Below are 19203 nucleotides of genomic sequence, written 5' to 3'. Positions count from 1 at the left end.
CACAGACAGCATGTCAATATTAGCATGGGTGGGGGAGTGACAGTGGGCTAGGGAAAAAAGAAATAACTGTGCTTTAAAAACAAACAAACAAAAACTTAGAAGATAAAGATGCAGTGCATGACTCCACTAATAATTACTATGGACCATAAAAAGTCTGATTGACTAATAGCGGCCATGAGACCAACAGAGTAATAGCTACTACTACTGCAACATTTTAGAAAGTTAACAACTGAAGGGAACAAACTCCTTAAGAGTGGAATGAACTAAAATAAAAAGACAAACTGAATGGTTAGTTTCTCCCGCGGAGACACGACCAAAGCTACTAGACAGACATTTATTTCTCCCTGTTACCTGTTCTTCCCTTCGGTTGGTATAACGCAGGACCCTGAGAGAAAATAACCCTCTCCAAAACTGGGCTGAAGAAAGTAGAGGGACGGTTTTTCAACTGGATCATTCAAAGAGTCTGTTATTCAGCATCATACACAAAGTTATTGATCAGAATTCTGAGACCACTAACAACAACAAATAAAGAAAAACAAAACTATTCATTTTATCTTAGGTAGCTGAATTAACAGAAACGTTTCCTATTACAATATGAAATAAGAAGCAACTCCCTACAATTTAAGTAATTTCTATCCCAATCTGAATTTAGACACAAATTATAATACTATTAGATATTAGCCTAAGTTAGCATGGCAATGAGAGTTCTAAAGTGTGTACTCACATAACACCAGATTCATTTAAAAACTTAACTATTTCCTGTTTTAACTGACAATGAATTTTTTTTTATTGCAAATTGTTTAGTGACTATAACTCAGCCATGTATGTGTGGAATACACATGCGTAGGGAAGACTATAACTCAGTTGTCACTCACACACTTGTCTATAAATGCATATATACACACACACATATACATATCAATACCAACCTGTTTTTCAAAATTCAAGTCAACAATTTGGTGGCAGAGAGATACTGTAAAAACAGGTATGTTTAGATGCCACACAGTCATGTGAACCATTAATTTCATCAGACAACTGAAGATACAGCCATCTTGAACTCTAACTGGATTAAAGTACGTCAATTTGTTACCACTGCAAGGTTTAAAATGACAATTTTATACACAAAGGTGGTCCTTCATCAACTCTGAGAACATTAACAGTTGTGATATAAAAATCCAGTCCGGAAAATTGGTAATCGTTATGCCCCTTCTTCTTCTTTTCTGCTAAACCTTTCAATCAGATAAACAATATTTTCAACACCTTCAGATATTACCTGAAAAACGGACCTTCTCTGACGAGGATTTTGGAACACAAGTAGAACCACTTTTTCCTTCCCTCCAACCCTCACTCATTTCCTGAAAAACAGTTTTCAATATATTTACATTTCCATTATTAATAAGAGTAGATCAGACTGATCCATGAATTCTTAAAAAGATTTGACTTTCCTATGTCATGCTTGTCTTTAAAAGATGAAGAAAAACAAACAAGATAACTAGGCTAAAAAAATAAGTACACTCAGAACCAGAGAGTGAAAATGACTACGGATCAAGCCCATTTTGAACTTCAACTGTTTATCAGATGATAGATTTCTACAGACTGACATGTGTGGTGCGTTGTATTTTCCGAAGAGAATTTACTTTTAAGGATAATTGACTGTCTTTCTTTTTTGAGGTGATGTAGCCTTACCTCTGTCAGCTGCACAGGACATCCAACAGGGCTTTCTAAGCTATTTTTACTTCCTACTTTGGTATGAAGATCTCACATGAAAACTTGTTACCCTGTGGCCAAAAAAGCAGGTGTTCACAGACTTGGTTTAAATACATAATACTGGCAATCCAAATTTAAAATAAAGAACTAGACCAAAGTGTATTATTCACAGGTCGGCTAAGCCTACTCCTTACCCAGATAGCTCTACTCCAATCTCTGAAACATATTCTCAAGGGGTATCTAGCAAATAAGAGACAATATGTGATGGAGAACATGCAATTGGGACAGTCGATAAAGATGCTCATATGAGAGTTCAAGACCTTCAAAGCACTTTTAAAGAAGCAGGCAACTGATTTATCAACTGAATGCAAACTCGGGAGAAGGAACAGTAACGACACAAAAATACACACAGACACACACACACCCACAAGCTATGTCCTGAAAATACATAGGGAATGCAGAGGAACAGATGAGATTTATAACTTAAGGCTGGATAAAATATGCACACACACAAACAGAATCCAAGTCTGTCATTTTTAGAAAATGGAAATTAAAACTATCCCCCCCAGCCCCTCCCCACAACAAAGAAAAGCCCACAATTTAAAACTTCATACATGCAATTCCTTTTCTGTTATTGCAAATAAAATAATGCCATTGAAGTAAAATAAAACCAAATAGGACAAATGATGAAAAAAAAATCTTCAGAATCCAGAAAGAATGAACTGAAGGTGGTTTGTGGGTACTCGTTTTTTTTCTTTTTTTTTTTCTTTTCTTTCCTTTTTTTTGTTTTTTACAAGTGTTTTTTCAGACAGGCAGTCTTAGATTTATATACAAAAGTAAAACTGAAAATATAGTTTTGTTCTCTGTACATTTCTTTTAATTTTTTCCCTAAAAAAAAGGAAAAAAACACGCTTGTGTACTTTTCTAAACAGAATAAGGTAAAACATAGCACAAAGTTCTCTTCTTTCTACCAAGTTCATTTAATCTGGGGTAGGGATGGGAGCAGCAGGGGCAAGGGAATCAGTCCAATGAAATAATGTCTGGTATGATGCCGAAGATGGATGCTGTGTCCGTGCTGCTCCTATTTGCGACGGTGTGGCTATGGCTCTCCCTTAGGCTGTTGGAGGATACGAGGCTGCTGTTACTGCCACTGCTGCTTCCATTGGTGGCTGGCAGAGAAGTACTGCCTCCTGCACTTAACTGATCAAGAAACATCTGTGAGGAGGTATATGGAAAAAACCGAGACGAGTGTAAGAGGTCTTGATCATCTGAAACCGCTGCTGCTGCAGCAGCAAGCAGGGAGGTGTTATAATGCTAGGGAGGGGAAACAAAACACAGGAAATAAAGTTAATTATACTTATAAATTAATAAACTTTCTTCTCAGCAGAACAAAGTCCTAAATTTAATATATTCTGAGTACCTGGTGTTTCTGAAATATTTAGTAAAACATTTTGCAAAATCAAATGGTCTTATGTAATGATCACATCATTGACCTTTTAATTTTTATTGGCACATCACTGATCTTAAGAGACGTTTTTGTCTGAAACTGGGGGGGGCGTTGTGGGAGGGAATAAAAATATTATTTTTTTGTTTTAATTTGTATTGCAAGCAATTTTCATAATGCTATTTCCAAAGAGGCATATAGTCAGAAGCAGCAGGAAACAGGAGAGTCCACTTCCTTTATCTTCTGGAGATATATGGCCAAGAAATTTATCAGTCAATATGACTCACTGCCCTGTTTTTTATAAAACAGTACTGGGAACCAACAAATAGACACTGTAGTTACTATATATTCAGGCACAGCTGAAACAAAGGGACTTTTATTTAAAGTTTTAAAACCTTAACAATAATGGGTATAACTACTCTGAATTTCCTAAGGAAATTTATTTTCTTTCTCTTGGCTACATATTATACTTTTAAGTATTTTAACTTAGAATTAAAATAACAGTATTTTTTTCATATAACATACCTGATTGTCTCCTGATAAGAAAGGAAAGAAATCTAATCCTGTGGGAGAAAAAATTATTTTAGTTTAAAAAAAAGAAACAAAACAAAGAAAGAAAAAGCCTTCCAAATGCCCCAATACTACAAATACAATATCTTAAAAAGCTAATTCTAAATTCATTTAGAATTTTATTTAAACATGAAGAGTTGAGCTGAATGTTTTACATCTCTCCCATCTCTAGATTACAAAGCCTAGAGTTCAAGCTTTAGCAATGATTTGCACTCCCGGTGACTCCATTTGTGGGACTTGGGCCAATGCTGCCCTGTTAAGTCCAACACTGATCCCTTAAATTGACAGAGCACTTTTCACTAGATGCTCTCATCGACTCCCCTAAAGTCACCTTTCAATCTACTCGAATTTACTCCTCACAAGCACCTCATGAGGTATGTAATTACTTTGGTCTCATTTTTGTGGATAAGAACGTTTTTACATTAAGCAAGTTGTAAGACAGATTTTCTTTCTCAGATTCCTTCATTTCCCACTATCTGTTCCAGATTCTAACTCAGAGACTCCTGAGTGACATGAGAGGGGAAGAGATCTGAGGGGGTGTCTAACTGCTGGCGTGGAGGCTATTATAGAAGGACCAGCTCTCATCCCTGGCTGCCAGGAAGTCATTGTAAGCCGGCCCCTTCCAAGTCACATTCTTGTCCATACTGCCCAATGTGTAATGCGACGAAGAGCAAGTAAACCAACATGAATAAAATGCCTCATTATGATATCTAAACTTGGAGAAAAGTACAACAAGCAGGTACAGATAAAAATATGACAACAACACGAACACTTTGGGGATCCATCCACCGTCTACACTACAACAGATTATAACATAAGGATTCTGCAAAATGTATAGTACTGTGTTTTTTGTTTGTTTGTTTTGGCCATGCCACAAGGCATGTGGGATCTTAGGTCCCCAACTGGGGATCGAACCTGCATCCCCTGCACTGGAAGCATGGAGTCTTAACCACTAGACCGCCAGGGAAGTCCCAGTACTGCGGTTCTTGATAGTGAGTTTGGCAGTGGGCTAACAGGCAGTGAGAAACGGGGCTACACTGTCTAACAGAGTAGCTGCTAACCACCTGATGTGGCTATTTAAATTTACTAAGATTAAATAAAATGAAAAATTCAGTTCTTTAGTCATACTAGCCACATTTTAAATGCTCCATAACCACATGTGGCTAGTGGCTACTGTACTGGTCAGATTACATTTCCCTAATTGCAGAAAGTTCTATTGGACAGAGCTGAAATAGGGTTTTCATAACAATCACTAAGAATCCACTCAACTATCTCAGCTCCCAAGATCCTTACCAGTGACCCTGAATTTTACTGTAGGAAATGGGTGGAGGGCACTTTGTGCTTCTGTATTATATTTTCTACAATGAGCATATATGGCTTTTTGTAATTTAAGAAATGTTCTCAGATAATATGGCTAATGTACAAATTATTAAATTACAAACATAATGCGAACTAGTAATTCTTTTTGATAATGTAAATGATTATTATGAACTCAAAGTACATCGTAGAAATGAGTATACTGACATTTCAAATTACTTTCAAAAAGAAGAATCAGGTTCACCGGAATAAAAATTAAAGCTTTCCAATGTTTCAATTCTGCATTATCTAAAATACAATATGACACAGCTACCCACAATGCCTGCTGCATTATAACTGGATTCACGGAACAAAAAGTAATTGTCATAAATATCAAAATTTAAAGCAACATATTGGAAGTCATTAAAAAACAACCTGCAGACTACTTTGAAGCGCACAAAACCTAAAGATCATTACACTGTTTTTACCACTGGTAGTAAAACACTGGTAGTAAAACACTGGCTACGAACAAGGAACTGAGTCTGTATTTATTTATGACCACAGTGTATATTTCTCCCAGTTTCCTAGATCCAACCCCTTCTTTTCCTAATCTTTCAACCTTTCTTATACTTGCCCAGAAGAAGACTATATAGATCAAAGGCATTCACAATGCTATGTGACGACACAGAAGAACCGGTGACTCACCTTGCAAGTCATAAGGCATGGGTGTCATGTGGAAAGGATGTCTGTAGTCTTGGATGAGGGATGTGTTAATATAGCTTGTGTCTACAGCAGGGAGGCTTGGGGTGCGGGACACTGGAGATGCTTGATGTGGAAGACTTAATATGCTAGAAGAAGAAAAGGTTTGCGAAATTTTCATGAGTCAGTTGAACTTTTAAAAAGGGTTGCACCTCACAATGAGTCCTAGTTTTTGTGCTGGAAATTAAAACAAAAGACAAGTAAAGCAATATATAATTTAGACTACCATAATTATTAGGAAATAATTTGTATACTTAATAGCATCTTTCAGAGGCTACAGGGAAAAAGACGGACGCAATGGTATCCAACATTCATAAATCACATGTTGTCTTTGGAACGACATCATCTATACTTTCAGAATGCAGGGGGAAGGCATGGCTGAGCCACTTCAATGGAATATGAGTGAAAAGTATCTACAGCAGACAAAATTCTGAAACCTTTAAAAAATAAGCACTAGAGTGCTGGCTAGTAAAAAGTTTAGGTAAATCTTTGCAAAGAAAACACATATAGCAAGACTAGGGGAATGCAGCAATCTGAGCAGTGAGGAGTTAACAGTGGCCCTCAGACTTGTAAGATTTATGAGAATAAAAACTAGGTACTGTTTATCTTGGTATATTCAATGCCCGGCACAGTCATTACCACGCTATTTACATAAAAGGCCTGCTGAATGAACGAAGGCAGCAAGACAAGGAGTAAAGATGCTCCATAGGGGCTTCCCTGGTGGCGCAGTGGTAGAGAGTCCGCCTGCCGATGCAGAGGGCACGGGTTCGTGCCCCGGTCTGGGAGGATCCCGCGTGCCGCGGAGCGGCTGGGCCCGTGAGCCATGGCCGCTGAGCCTGCGCGTCCGGAGCCTGTGCTCCGCAACAGGAGAGGCCAAAACAGTGAGAGGCCCGCGTACCGCAAAAAAAAAAAAAAAAAAGATGCTCCATAATGAACAGGTGGTATAGCGTTTTTAAAGGGAGAATAGTATAAATGGAAAAAGAAGAAAAGAACAAAGAGAGGGATTCTGGAAGAACAGAGTGAAATGTTTAAGTAGCTGAGTAGTTAAATCTTTTTTTCTTTACCAAAAATCAGGGAAAAGCAAAAAGAGGGAGAAATAAAGGAAAAAAGAAAAGGAAGAATTAAAATGATTTTGAAAAGAAAAAGAAAGAATTCTAATAGTCCTGAGTGAAAACATAAGGGCCATATGCTATCCCAACCATACAAGAGGCTAACAGACATATAAGTTATAGAAAATAAAGAGAAAAGAAGGTAGAAACAGGCTGTCTTTTGCTTTTAAAACTTCATGTAAAGTCCTCAGGGTATGGAGATGCAATTTCAATGGTAAAAAATATTTCAAAAGATGCCAAGGTTGGATTTCCAGGAATAGAGTTCTAGTTATGGCCTTCTACCATATTTTTATGAATGGGATATGAAGCATAAAATATACTCTCATCCACCTCATAAAAATGTTTTGTCTAATGGAAACTTAACTAAACCTCTTACATCTATAGAAAGTACCATTTTCCATTAGCTATCTCCTCTGACAATACCTAAGGGATTACAAGAGAGACAAAAGGAGTTGAAATGCTAGTCTCTGAAAGCATCTTGGTATACCAAACAGCAAAGGTAACTTCTGGATGAATACTCAGCAGCTGAAGACAGCAAAATGTTTTACATTTACTAATCTTTGCCTCTTTCTAATTCCTGGCTGGCTCCTTCTCTTTCAATTTTATGATAATATTCTAAAATGCATTTCCACCTTCACACTGCACAATAACAACAAATACAATAGCTGGGTAGAGGTTTCTATTTATTGGCTAGTCATTACTGAAAAATGGTCACTTGTGCTGAATATGGTGCTGTTCTTCTAAAAATGTCATAAACCTTCAGGTTGCTTGTTTTTATCTGAAAATCAAGAGAGAAAGGTCTGGCGTTAGCAAATACTCTATCTGGGTTCAATTAGTCACTGGGAAGCTCAGGAAGTAGTTAATGCATCTAATGTAATTTCCCAAACATAATAAACAAACTATTTCTGGAGAAACAGCAAAGCAAATATTCAAAGAAGAAAAATTAGATTTCTAAACACTCAGAAAGTTTCCTTTAAGGAAAAGTGTTTACATATGTATGACTACTATCAATATGCTAAAGAGCAGAACTAACGTATATATAATGATGCATTTAATCCATAAAGTATTTATATATCCAGATTTATGAAATGTATTTTAAGGTGCTGTTTTATGGCATTTAAAGTAATAAAATGATGATATGTTTTGGTCATGCTATGTTAAATATACCATTTAAAAATATATATAAAACATAAAATATCTTAGACTCAAAATTCTACAGACATTTGCTCTAACTACACCAGCTTTTGCTAATTTGACTCTTCTTCCCTCCCCGCCCCCACCCACAACTCAGATTTAAGAAAGAAGCTGGTATAATAATATGGTCGGGCCTGTTGGATAACAGCCATCAATGTAGGCTTTCATCAGAGGTGAATGTTCATAAAGTAGGATGTAAAGCAGAATTAGTGTTTAAATATTCATTTTGTATAGAATAATGATACTGCTTTTAATGTCTTTTATTTCTGTCTCTATGATAAAATAAGCTACTCTAGAGTGAAAATATCAACCTGCGTCATATGTCTGGTTGTACTATAAAGATTCCTGAAATAGCCAAAGTCCTCTAATGAGAGAGGCGCCACATTTATCACAATTGTGCTCTTTTACTGTTGCAACTTCATCTTTCAAGTAACTACAAATATACTCAAATAGAAGATCTTTTTATCTCATCAAACAATATCAAGCTTGAAAATAATTTGACTCCAAGCACAGAAGTGCCTGCTCTTGGTCTGGTGTTTACTTTCCCTCTTTAACCTTGAAATCTGTAACAATGCTTTCTGCAGACTTTCCCTTCCTCACTTACATTCTTCCTTCAGGCACTACAGTTTGCTGGAAGATTTTCTGAATAGCTCCTATTCAATTACATCAGGCCACATAACTCTCCTGATATATACCTAAAAGGGGTCACACATGGATTTCTAGATTTACCTTTGGTATGCTACAACTGTGCCTTAGAAAAGCATGAAGTCTTTTGCTGAGAATCCCCGAAGTGTCTCATAAGACTAACAGTCTGTTTAAGAGTACAGCTAGAGTCAGCTACTTGTTTTACCATCCTCTACAAAATGTTAAACTCTTTAAGGTTGGGACTGTACTTACTTACTTTATTATCACCCATGTTTAGCACAGCGTGTTTTACATAAAGTAGGTAACAGTGTTTCATGAAGTGACATGAAGCATAACCAAGGTACATTATTACTGATATGAGACTAATGGGAAGTATGGGAAATGAGTCTGCAAAACATAAAGCATTGTGTACTGCAACTTAAGTCCTACACTTCTTTCATTGCCAGTCTTATACATTCTGAGGCAGGTTTAAAGCATTCATCTGGACTTTCTCTGCTTTCTGCTTGAAACACTCAACTTAGGGTTAATTTTACAGCACACATTTTCCAGTTTGAGTAAATATTTTAAATCCTATGAACAGCATTAGGATCACCTGGGAACTTATTAGAAATACACATTTTCTCAGTTCCTATTCCTGAATCAGACATGGGGGCTAGGGAAGCAATATGTTTTAATAAGCCCTTCAGGTGATACTGATGTATACCCAAGTTTGAGAACCACTGTGCTAGAATCATCTTTTGGTACGATGAAGACCATATCCAAGTGACCCCTTTAATGCATTATCCCAACCCCTTAAGAAACACACCTGAGAAAAATTCAACCTATTCTCTGATTACTAAGTTTTACAACCATTACTAAGTTAAGTTTTACAATCATTTTATTTAGCAGATCTTTTAACCCTATTTGCAAAATTAACTTTCCCAATGAGTTGTTTTTTTTTTTTAAGATCTCAGCACTTACCCTTTATTACTTAGTGGTGATGTGGGAGAGAGAGAAGGGCAGGTTCTCTTGGCAGATGGCTCTTCCTCCTCTTCATCAGATGAACTGTCTATGGTTAGGTCAATCACCTCTACTTTCTTACTTTTATTTGAGGACTGGTGATGAGAAGCCACTTGGTGCTCTAATGTGGAGCTCAAGCATCCTGTGTGGGAATGATTGAAACACAAGGCAAAAAAGACCTGTAACATCTCTCCTTTTCTCAGCCTATGGATTAGATTATCAGTTGTAGCTTAGACTTTATCAGTTACAGTATATTGCTAGGGTCCAAGAATACAAAACCAACATTGGCTCTGTTCCCCTAAGCTTAAAACTATTATTTATTATCGGTTGTTAAAGGATTTTTTTGAAAAACAATTCTGAATTAGGGCAAACAATCAAAATATATGTCCACCTCAGAATAAAAGTAGTCTGAGGGCAAACACTATATATTACACACGTTTACCTGTACAATACCTGATATACTGAGAGACGTTACAGTAACGTTTTTAAAAAGTCATAGTTTCCTTCCAGCAAAAACATACTAAAAAAGCCAGGAAAAAGATGTAAGTGAAAAAAGAACATTCACTAACCTGTACCAAGTCTGTAAAAAATTTAAAAGGATACCATTTCAAAAGCATGACTTTACAAATAACTTATTAGATTATGTTATTCTGAAATCTTATACCACAAAATTTTAAAAGCTGGCAGAAAGTGAATTTAGAGTTTCAATAGTTCTGAACATTTAATCAATAATTTAATAAGAGTTACTGAGCTATCCATAAACTGCTGAGTATTCTTAAAAATTTTATGTGTTTTAATATTGAAAACCAAGGCTTTACAACAACAGGGAGACTGCCCCACTCTTTTAGAAAACTAACACTCACCGTCAACCCCATTGTAAGAGGCAGAAACTTCCTGTACTTCCTTTTTTGATCTCATAGGTGCCCAAGAGCCATCCTCCTTAAACTGTATTTCATCACAATCTGTACAGTACTTCAGGATTTCCATAAACAAGCTACAAAAAACAATTTGTCCTTTGAATATCACATTCTAAAGTAAGGCCAATTAGAATTATTACTATTCAAAAAACATTCAGACCTTCTATGTTTTGTACAAGTATAAATGAGAAAGAAAGTGTAACAGACAAGGTATATTTGTTCTCAAAATCTAGGGCTAAATAGGTGAATAGTTACTTAAATTATGGTACCTGTATGCAAGAAAATATTATGTAACCATGAAAAATGAGGTTTCCAAAGATGTTTTTTTTCACAGAAAGTGTGAAGAGGCCAAGAAAAGAAAACTCTATATTTTGAAAATAAAATTCTGTGTGAGTGGTATATAAATAGTGCTTATCTCTCAGTGGTGACATTGTGGATATTTATTCTTTTTCTTTATACTTTTCAACTTAATCCAAATTGCCTACAATAAGCACATCTTATTTGATAACTGAAGAAATACATGCAAAAATATGTATTGAAAGTTAAAGCTTCTTGATAATTACCATGCAGATATTAAAAAATGAGATTTTCAAAAATGTGTAAAATTAATGATCAAATTCTCAGGTTGTAATGTTAAATAAAACCAAAGGATAAAAAATACTAATACTGTATAATCACAAATATGGGGGAAAAAATCAGAAAATAACATAACAGCTTTTTATTTTCGTATGTTTCCAATTTTTCTTTAGGGGTGTGTATGTGTGGCTTTTATAGTAAGAAAGAATAATCCCAATTGATGCAGGCATCTAGAGTTACATAATATACAGAGTTGGTAAAATATTACTCAATTCTGATTTATTAGTGATCACTGACATCTCTGAAAAATCAAACATAAAACATTTAAGTTACATGTTTACTTCTCCCCGTATGACTGGTCTGACATCTTTCAAGCTCTGGATTACACTTCTATCGCTAAATGTATTCCATTCCTTATGTTATACCTTCAGGCTTCTATGTTTTCTCAAATATTATAGGTAAGTTGTATTAAGCATTTTTCTAAAGAGTACAGGAAATCTCAAGAAGATCCTTCTTTTCACAATTTATCTTTGTTCGGCGGCAAAACTCAAAAAAAGGAGGCTAGAGAATAGGAGAAAAGTGAAAGGGATATTCGAAGATGTTTGGAAGGACAGATAAAACACCAGAGTGTTAAAAAAAATAATTGACTGTTGTGATGCTATAGCTGGAGAAGAAAGACAAAGACAAGTATTTTAGAGAAAACAAAAAAACAAAGAGAGCTGCTATTCAGTGTGTTGATCAGTTTTAGGAGCCCGTAAGGTAGGGAGTAGGTATATGCTGGCCCACAACTGAAGCACCAGGAAATCTCCAAAAACAGACCAATTTCTGGTCAATTAGGTTAACCAGAGTTTCACAATCCTTTCATTCTCTCTCCAAAATGGTCTCTCTCCAAAATGCATGTCTAGGGATAGATGGATTCATGTTAGGAAAAGGTGTAAGTACATCCTATTTAGAACCATTGGTGCTTTAAAATGGTAAATGTCAGGAGGCAGTGACAGTAAGGCACACATTTTCAAAACAAGGGGACATAAAGTTAAAAAGGAAAAATGTTCACAATATTAATTACTTAGAAAACTACTGACTTTACAGTCATGAAAATCCTAAAAATACATAACTCAGGAAACACTACCTACAGAATTTTAATCCCAAACGTGCTGGATAACAAAACCAATAATAGATGGTTACTTTGAAGTACAAGGAAAAACTTTAAATTGACATACCCATCAATAATAAGGTGTTCATACGGAGCCTTCTTATCACAGACAGGGCAAACCCAAGTTGGTTTTTTCTCATTCATCTGAATATAAAGAGTTGCATCAAAACACTGCAGATGAGAACATGTAAGGGCCCGACATGGAATTGTCAACCGCATTTTACCAAGCTTTGAAAAAGGGAGACAAAAGTAAATATTAGACAACTGTTATACAAAATTTTTCCTGAAACACAAAGTGTATGTATTCCAATTTAAAGCGTATTCTGTTTACTTTTAACACATTTTCTGTGAAACATCTACCGGTTAAAAATTACAATATTTCTTTGGATATTAAAATAGAGGGACTATGGAAAGTTACAGCAGAGGTTATTTACCCTCAATCCCCAGCTTACAGATCTGCGTTTAGGGGAAAGAACTATGAACCCCTTGAAATTACATGCAAAATCTTGTAAGTGTGTGCATTTTTCCGGGGAAAGTGCTTTCACCAAATTCTTAGAGTAGTCCCTAAACCAAAAAAGTTAAGAACCACTTTACTAGGTATTGGGAAAGGAAAAAAGAATACCTTATTAAATGCTCAAGATACAGATACTCTCATTAAGATATCAGGTTGATTGTAATTCAGAGGTCAAAACAGAATAAGCATTCCCCACAATGCCTGGCATAATTGCCAAAGGGCAGCTCTGAGAAGAAACCCAGGTGTGCGCACTCTCTTCCCTCACTGGGCACCATGACAGGCAATTCGGCAAACACCTCTGGACCTCTAGCATCTCTAGCATGTTATGAGACTTGCTCTTCTTGCCCTGCAAATAGTGCTTATGCTGACACAGGTTGAGTCTGTCCTATGAACAATGAAATCTGTTTCATCTGGTCCCTGAAATGCCAGCTTTGGACCAAAGCAGAGAAGCTGTCCAAAGATCTGCCCAGGGAGCTACCATATCATGACCTCCTTGCATGGAACACACTTCGTACAGTACAGCTGGATAACCACTGTGGGGTCTCCGTAGGTCACAATGGCCATATAGTAGAGAAGTCACCTACTTTCAGTAACCACATTTTTTGCTAAATATCAGGAAAAGATCTTCCACATGTTTGTGAGCTTGAAAAACATAAGGCCTTGGAAAGGATATGAGTTAAATGAGGAAAAAAAGAGGAAAAGATTCTTGGCTTAGGAGGATTTCACGGAAATGTGTAATTTCCTAGTCTACCAAGGAAATTAACTGTCATTTGGGGCCCTAAATTATTGTTCTCATACCAGTGATTTACTGTGCCTCTAGGAAAGGCACTTAACCTTGCTGGGCCTCTTTTTCTATCTCTGAAGTAACATGGTTTCCTTCTTACTTCAACAGGATGTAGTGATGAAGAATAAAAAAGGACCCAGAATGTGTCATCAACTTGAGGCAGTAATGCCAGTTTACAGTATCAGAAGTATGGACAGGAGGACTCCCAAACTCATTCTACAAGGCCACCATCACCCTGATACCAAAACCTGACAAGGATGTCACAAAGAAAGAAAACTACAGGCCAATATCACTGATGAACACAGATGAAAAAATCCCCAACAAAATACTAGCAAACAGAATTCGACAGCACATTAAAAGGATCATACACCATGATCAAGTGGGGTTTATTCCAGGAATGCAAGGATTCTTCAATATATGCAAATCAATCAATGTGATACACCATATTAACAAATTGAAGGAGAAAAACCATATGGTCATCTCAATAGATGCAGAGAAAGCTTTTTACAAAATTCAACACCCATTTATGATAAAAACCCTGCAGAAAGTAGGCACAGAGGGAACTTTCCTCAACATAATAAAGGCCATATATGACAAACCCACAGCCAACATCGTCCTCAATGGTGAAAAACTGAAAGCATTTCCACTAAGATCAGGAACAAGACAAGGTTGCCCACTCTCACCACTCTTATTCAACATAGTTTTGGAAGTTTCAGCCACAGCAATCAGAGAAGAAAAGGAAATAAAAGGAATCCAAATTGGAAAAGAAGAAGTAAAGCTGTCACTCTTTGCAGATGACATGATGCTATATACAGAGACTCCTAAAGATGCTACCAGAAAACTACCAGAGCTAATCAATGAATTTGGTAACGTAGCAGGATACAAAATTAATGCACAGAAATCTCTAGCATTCCTATACACTAATGATGAAAAATCTGAAAGTGAAATCAAAAAAACACTCCCATTTACCATTGCAACAAAAAGAATAAAATATCTAGGAATAAAGCTACCTAAGGAGACAAAAGACCTGTATGCAGAAAATTATAAGACACTGATGAAAGAAATTAAAGATGATACAAATAGATGGAGAGATATACCATGTTCTTGGATTGGAAGAATCAACATTGTGAGAATGACTCTACTACCGAAAGCAATCTACCAATTCAATGCAATCCCTATCAAACTACCACTGGCATTTTTCACAGAACTACGACAAAAAATTTCACAATTTATATGGAAACACGAAAGACCCCGAATAGCCAAAGCAATCTTGAGAACGAAAAACGGAGCTGGAGGAATCAGGCTCCCTGACTTCAGACTATACTACAAAGCTACAGTAATCAAGACACAGGGAGATCAGCTCAGTGCTTTGTGATCGCCTGGAGGGGTGGGATAGGGAGGGTGGGAGGGAGGGAGACGCAAGAGGGAAGAGATATGGGAACATACGTATATGTATAACTGATTCACTTTGTTATAAAGCAGAAACTAGCACACCATTGTAAAGCAATTATACTCCAATAAAGAGGAAAAAAAAAAAAAACCCCCCCACACACAAAAAAGACAGTATGGTACTGGCACAAAAACAGAAATATAGATCAATGGAACAGGATAGAAAGCCCAGAGATAAACCTACGCACATATGGTCACCTTATCTTTGATAAAGGAGGCAGGAATGTACAGTGGAGAAAGGACAGCCTCTTCAGTAAGTGGTGCTGGGAAAACAGGACAGCTACACATAGAAGTATGAGATTAGATCACTCCCTAACACCATACACAAAAATAAGCTCAAAATGGATTAAAGACCTAAATGTAAGGCCAGATACTATTAAACTCTTAGAGGAAAACATAGGCAGAACACTCTATGACATAAATCACAGCAAGATCCTTTTTGACCCACCTCCTAGAGAAATGGAAATAAAAACAAACAAATGGGACCTAATGAAACTTCAAAGCTTTTGCACAGCAAAGGAAACCATAAACAAGACCAAAAGACAACCCTCAGAATGGGAGAAAATATTTGCAAATGAAGCAACTGACAAAGGATTAATCTCCAAAATTTACAAGCAGCTCATGCAGCTCAATAACAAAAAAACAAACAACCCAATCCAAAAATGGGCAAAAGACCTAAATAGACATTTCTCCAAAGAAGATATACAGACTGCCAACAAACACAAGAAAGAATGCTCAAAATCATTAATCATTAGAGAAATGCAAATCAAAACTACAATGAGATATCATCTCACACAAGTCAGAATGGCCATCATCAAAAAATCTAGAAACGATAAATGCTGGAGAGGGTGTGGAGAAAAGGGAACCCTCCTGCACTGCTGGTAGGAATGTGAATTGGTTCAGCCACTATGGAGAACAGTATGGAGGTTCCTTAAAAAACTACAAGTAGAACTGCCATATGACCCAGCAATCCCACTACTGGGCATATACCCTGAGAATACCATAATTCAAAAAGAGTCATGTACCAAAATGTTCTTTGCAGCTCTAGTTACAATAGCCAGGACACGGAAGTAACTGAAGTGTCCATCAACAGATGAACGGAGAAAGAAGATGTGGCACATATATACAATGGAATATTACTCAGCCATAAAAAGGAATGAAATTGAGCTATTTGTAATGAAGTGGATGAAACTAGAGTCTGTCATACAGAGTGAAGTAAGTCAGAAAGAGAAAGACAAATACCGTATGCTAACACATATATATGGAATTTAAGAAAAAAAAATGTCATGAAGAACCTAGGGGTAAGACAGGAATAAAGACACAGACCTACTAGAGAATGGACTTGAGGATGTGGGGAGGGGGAAGGGTAAGCTGTGACAAAGTGAGAGAGTGGCACGGACATATATACACTACCAAATGTAAGGTAGATAGCTAGTGGGAAGCAGCCGCATAGCACAGGGAGATCAGCTCGGTGCTTTGTGACCGCCTAGAGGGGTGGGATAGGGAGGGTGGGAGGGAGGGAGACGCAAGAGGGAAGAGATGTGGGAACATATGTATATGTATAACTGATTCACTTTGTTATAAAGCAGAAACTAACACACCATTGTAAAGCAATTATACTCCAATAAAGATGTAAAAAAAAAAGAAGTATGGACAGGACGGATGCAGAGAGAACTGATAGCTTCCTCCTCTGTGCTCCCAACTCTACACTGCATATGATTACACTATTTATGCGCTTCTCCTCCTACTAGAAACACACTGGGCTCATCTCCTTATCCTTGGCACTGGGAAAGGTACCTGCTATACATACAGCAAGAAGATGGTCCTGTGTACTGATCAGGCTTCAGCTATGCATGCTGGGTAGTTCTAGGAGGCACCATTCATTGAGGGTATGAATCCTGGAAGTTATTTAGTCTCTCTGAGCCTTAGTTTTAGAAAATGGGGATAAAAATAGCATCTATACCATATGACTGTGGGATCTAAATTATATTTATTGCACAGGGCCTGACACAGAGCAAGTACTCAATATATGTCCCCCATTATTAATTAAAGTACAGAAACATATTTGCTTCAAATCACTCTGTAAGCTAGTAGGAGACCCACTCAAACCTCAGCCCAGTCAGTCTTCTCTATTATGCTCACACAGTATTAAACAACTCCATTACTCCCTTTCTACACTTCTATTCAGGTTTTATGATTTGATTTACCTAAGTACCTGATGAAAAAGGCACATACACAAAAAGAACAAACTAGCTCTTATAACAGAAATATCATCTATTTACCATTAGCCAAGACATGCTGCGTTAGTCTAGAAACATCTTCCAAATAACCATCTAGGTGGTGGTGCTAAATTACATTTTTATGTCTTAAGTCACACCTTAACTTATCTGTGAAGTGCAAATTCCTACTGAGTAGGTATATTTGCTACTGCCTTAATACTAAGTAGAGAAATCCTAGATAAATACAGTCATCGTAGACAAGGTTCAAGTAACTGCAGAACTAGTAGGCTACTTCTGATATTTATGAAGACAATGGATAAGAAGATAAGAAACACAGCAAGATCCTTTTTGACCCACCTCCTAGAGAAATGGAAATAAAAACAAAAATAAATGGGACCTAATGAAACTTAAAATCTTTTGCACAGCAAAGGAAACCGTAAACAAGACCAAAAGACAGCCCTCAGAATGGGAGAAAATATTTGCAAATGAAGCAAAATATTTGCAATGAAGCAAGAAGAAACAAAGACTGTTTCAGAATCCAAGCCATAGGCTGTAGAACTTATACTATGAAAAGCAGTTATTCTCCAAAGACCGTCACATCACATAACTTTAGCCCTATAATTTCCACCTGTCAGTTCATCTTTTCGTTGGGAGAGCAACTCTCAAGCCCTTATATGATCAGCCACACTGACAAGTTTACCTACAGAATTTTTAAGGAACACTGCTACATGAATGGCACAGGAAGGACGTTTACAAATAAGTATACGAAAGCATAAGTTCAATTTCAAATGCAGTTTATTAGCCATCACACAAATGTCTTGCTTCAAAGAATTACCAAGTAATTGTTATATGACCCTCATACTCCTGATTTTTAAAAACAATCACTAAATTCTAAACACTTATCTATGAATGGACACTGAATTCTCTAACTTCAGAAAAGAAGCTGAGCTTTGAACATCTTCATCCTGTAATTACAAATCCCCCTTTTCCCTTTATAGGATGGGGTGGATATTTGCATCATTCGCAAATAAACACTTAGAAAACAACTCCCAAATAGTTTTCTAATGCCATTAACCTTACTATAACAATAGTAACTGATGATACTTCAAGAGAAAATACCCTACTTAGATATAAGTTCAAACCAGCTTATAACAAAGGACCCCCAAAACATCAATAATATATGTACTTTTTCCTTATAAAAAGAAAGTAGTGTGATATTGAGAATTTTATAACTTTTTCATCATCATCATTATGGTAAGTATTTCATGAATAAATTTCCAAGGAGTTTATTTTTTTTTTCTATCAACTCCAAGTGATTTGCATTCAAGTTTACAGGTCTAGGGAGTATCTCACAAAGCAGGTTCACAAACATTCTTCCAGCTCTATTTTTAATAAATTAGAACTGAAAAATTCCCAAAGAGCAAAAACATCTTTAATTATTTTCACTGCCTTTAGCTAAACAGCACACAAAAACCAGAAACTCATTTATTTTGAGCTGTGTATATCACAACAAGGGTAATTCAAATGCAGTCAGACATCATATTTACATATTTCAAAGGGAACAAATCTTTTATTATTCTATAAATTTGATATATAGATGAGTTGCCATTACGAAGTTTTACTTTTTAGAGTAGAAACATACCTAAAATATATTGCCTTACTGTTCCAGAATTATTGTAAAGGGATTGTCCCTTTGGCCTAATAGAAATCCATAAAAGTATTATAATTATGGGTTATATATATAGTTGTTTTTCCTATAATCTGAATTTTGAAAGCATAAGTCAATTTAAAATGAACTGCTGTAACTGCTCAAACTAAAAAGGGAGGAGCAGGGGGATATAGAAAGAAAAATTTAAAGCTCGCCGATT

General features: G+C 36.4%; 1 protein-coding gene across 2 annotated transcripts in view; it reads right to left on the bottom strand.

The window, feature by feature from the left end:
• Window positions 1-2447: 2447 nt before the first annotated feature.
• PIAS1 (protein inhibitor of activated STAT 1) overlaps window positions 2448-19203 on the bottom strand; it is a 117604-nt gene continuing 100848 nt past the window's right edge. Inside the window, exons 9-14 of one of the 2 annotated variants that reach the window (XM_029236349.1) lie at window positions 12437-12597; window positions 10587-10717; window positions 9685-9865; window positions 5723-5865; window positions 3677-3714; window positions 2448-3021 (exon numbers count right to left, since the gene is read on the bottom strand). In XM_029236349.1, the coding sequence (XP_029092182.1) occupies window positions 2728-3021; window positions 3677-3714; window positions 5723-5865; window positions 9685-9865; window positions 10587-10717; window positions 12437-12597 (948 nt within the window). In that variant the 3' untranslated portion in view covers window positions 2448-2727. Of the gene's footprint in view, window positions 3022-3676; window positions 3715-5722; window positions 5866-5891; window positions 7664-9684; window positions 9866-10586; window positions 10718-12436; window positions 12598-19203 lie in introns of those variants that run through there. The other variant, XM_029236351.1, reaches the window with a different exon arrangement.

The sequence above is a fragment of the Monodon monoceros genome, unplaced genomic scaffold (genome assembly GCF_005190385.1).
Source record: "Monodon monoceros isolate NGI ecotype Baffin Bay Population unplaced genomic scaffold, NGI_Narwhal_1 Super_Scaffold_21, whole genome shotgun sequence".
Classification (NCBI taxonomy): domain Eukaryota; kingdom Metazoa; phylum Chordata; class Mammalia; order Artiodactyla; family Monodontidae; genus Monodon; species Monodon monoceros.
This window is presented reverse-complemented; position numbering and strand designations above follow the sequence as displayed.